The 1,364-nt window shown below is 48.0% G+C and overlaps 1 protein-coding gene across 1 annotated transcript; it reads right to left on the bottom strand.

Annotated features, from left to right (window-relative positions):
* LOC145259235 (uncharacterized) lies at window positions 1-1,158 on the bottom strand. The gene has a single exon (XM_080117077.1). It carries the CDS (start codon window positions 1,156-1,158, stop codon window positions 1-3), a length of 1,158 nt encoding a protein of 385 aa, XP_079973203.1.
* Between the last annotated feature and the right edge of the window lie 206 nt (window positions 1,159-1,364).

Below are 1,364 nucleotides of genomic sequence, written 5' to 3'. Positions count from 1 at the left end.
TCATTTGTGGGTTCTTAGATAACTGTGGAGGCCGATCTTTGACCCGCAGATTTTATTGCAGTGTGGACATGTGTGGGTGATCGACTGGGTAGTGGAAGAGGCGAAAAGAGCTGTGTTTGTAGTAGATCTCTCCTTTCTTTGCTTCCTCCTGTTTTCTGCGGCTCTGTGGAGGTCCTTTTCTGAGTGAGCCGTGCCTTTATGAACCATCCTGCTCGACATGCCCCTCTGAAGTGCAGCATCCTCCCAGTTGGTGAGGCTGACGTGACATTGTCTCAAGTTGGTCTTTATGTTGTCCTTATATCTGTTTTTCTGTCCTCCTTGGGACCGCTTTCCCTCTTTTAGCTGACTGTAGAGCATTTGCTTTGGAAGACGGTTGTCAGGCATGCGCATAACATGGCCCGTCCATCGCAACTGGTGTCGGATGATGGTTGTGGAGATGGTAGGTATGTTGGCCTCCTTCAGGATGCTTACGTTTGTTCGTCGATCCTTCCATCCAATTCTCAGGGCCTTGTGCTGTAGGTGAATACAGCTGTCATCCCTATTGAGAAGAGTGGGCAGGATAACTGCTTTATAGACAAGCAGTTTTACCCTGCTCTGTATGTCCCGATTCTCAAACACCCGTTTCCGTACCCTGGCAAAGGCTGCATTAGTGCATCTGATGCGGTGGTGAATCTCTGCGTCGATGATAGATTTTGTGGTCAAGTCCCAGGTGCCATTAGGCTCTCCCAAAGGCATCCAAGATGCTTTGGAGGTCCGTTTCTGAGTAAGAAACCAGCACATTATCATCTGAAGCTTCATGATGGACAATGTCAGAACCTTGCTTTTTTCCCTAAACCTGCTGATGTTAAAGAGTCCTATATCCATCCTGTACATGATTTTGATTCCCTCAGGTAGGTTATGGCTAGTGAGGCGAAGGATGGTTGAGATGTAGATGTCGAACACGGTTGGAGCCATGATACAACCCTGCTTGACATCAGTGTCAACTTTGAAGGGAGATGTTTCCAAGCCGCTATTGCCGACCACAATTGCCGTCATGTCATAATGAAGCAGTCTCAAGATTTTTAGATACTGGTCTGGACATCCAATCTTGGAGGGGACACGCCAGAGGGCTGTTCTGTTTACAGAGTCGAAAGCCTTTGTGAAGTCAATGAACGCCATGTACAGCGGAAGGTGTAGCTCCTGACATTTCTCTTACAGTTGACGGGCTGCAAAAATCATATCAGAGATTCCTCTGGCAGGACGAAAGCCACACTGCGACTCTGGTGGGATGTTTTCTGACAGCAGCAGCAGCAGCAAGCGGTAGACCAATATACGGGTTAGTACTTTGCCTGTTGTGGATAAGAAGGTGATACCTCTGTAGCTGC

Source organism: Euprymna scolopes, chromosome 34 (genome assembly GCF_053919585.1).
Source record: "Euprymna scolopes isolate OS-2025 chromosome 34, ASM5391958v1, whole genome shotgun sequence".
Taxonomy (NCBI): domain Eukaryota; kingdom Metazoa; phylum Mollusca; class Cephalopoda; order Sepiida; family Sepiolidae; genus Euprymna; species Euprymna scolopes.
The sequence above is the reverse complement of the archived record's forward strand: the minus strand, read 5'-3'. Positions and strand labels throughout refer to the sequence as shown.

Excerpts from the sequence above, each read along its gene's own strand:
- LOC145259235 (XM_080117077.1), bottom strand. The coding sequence starts at position 1,158 with ATGGCGTTCATTGACTTCACAAAGGCTTTCGACTCTGTAAACAGAACA.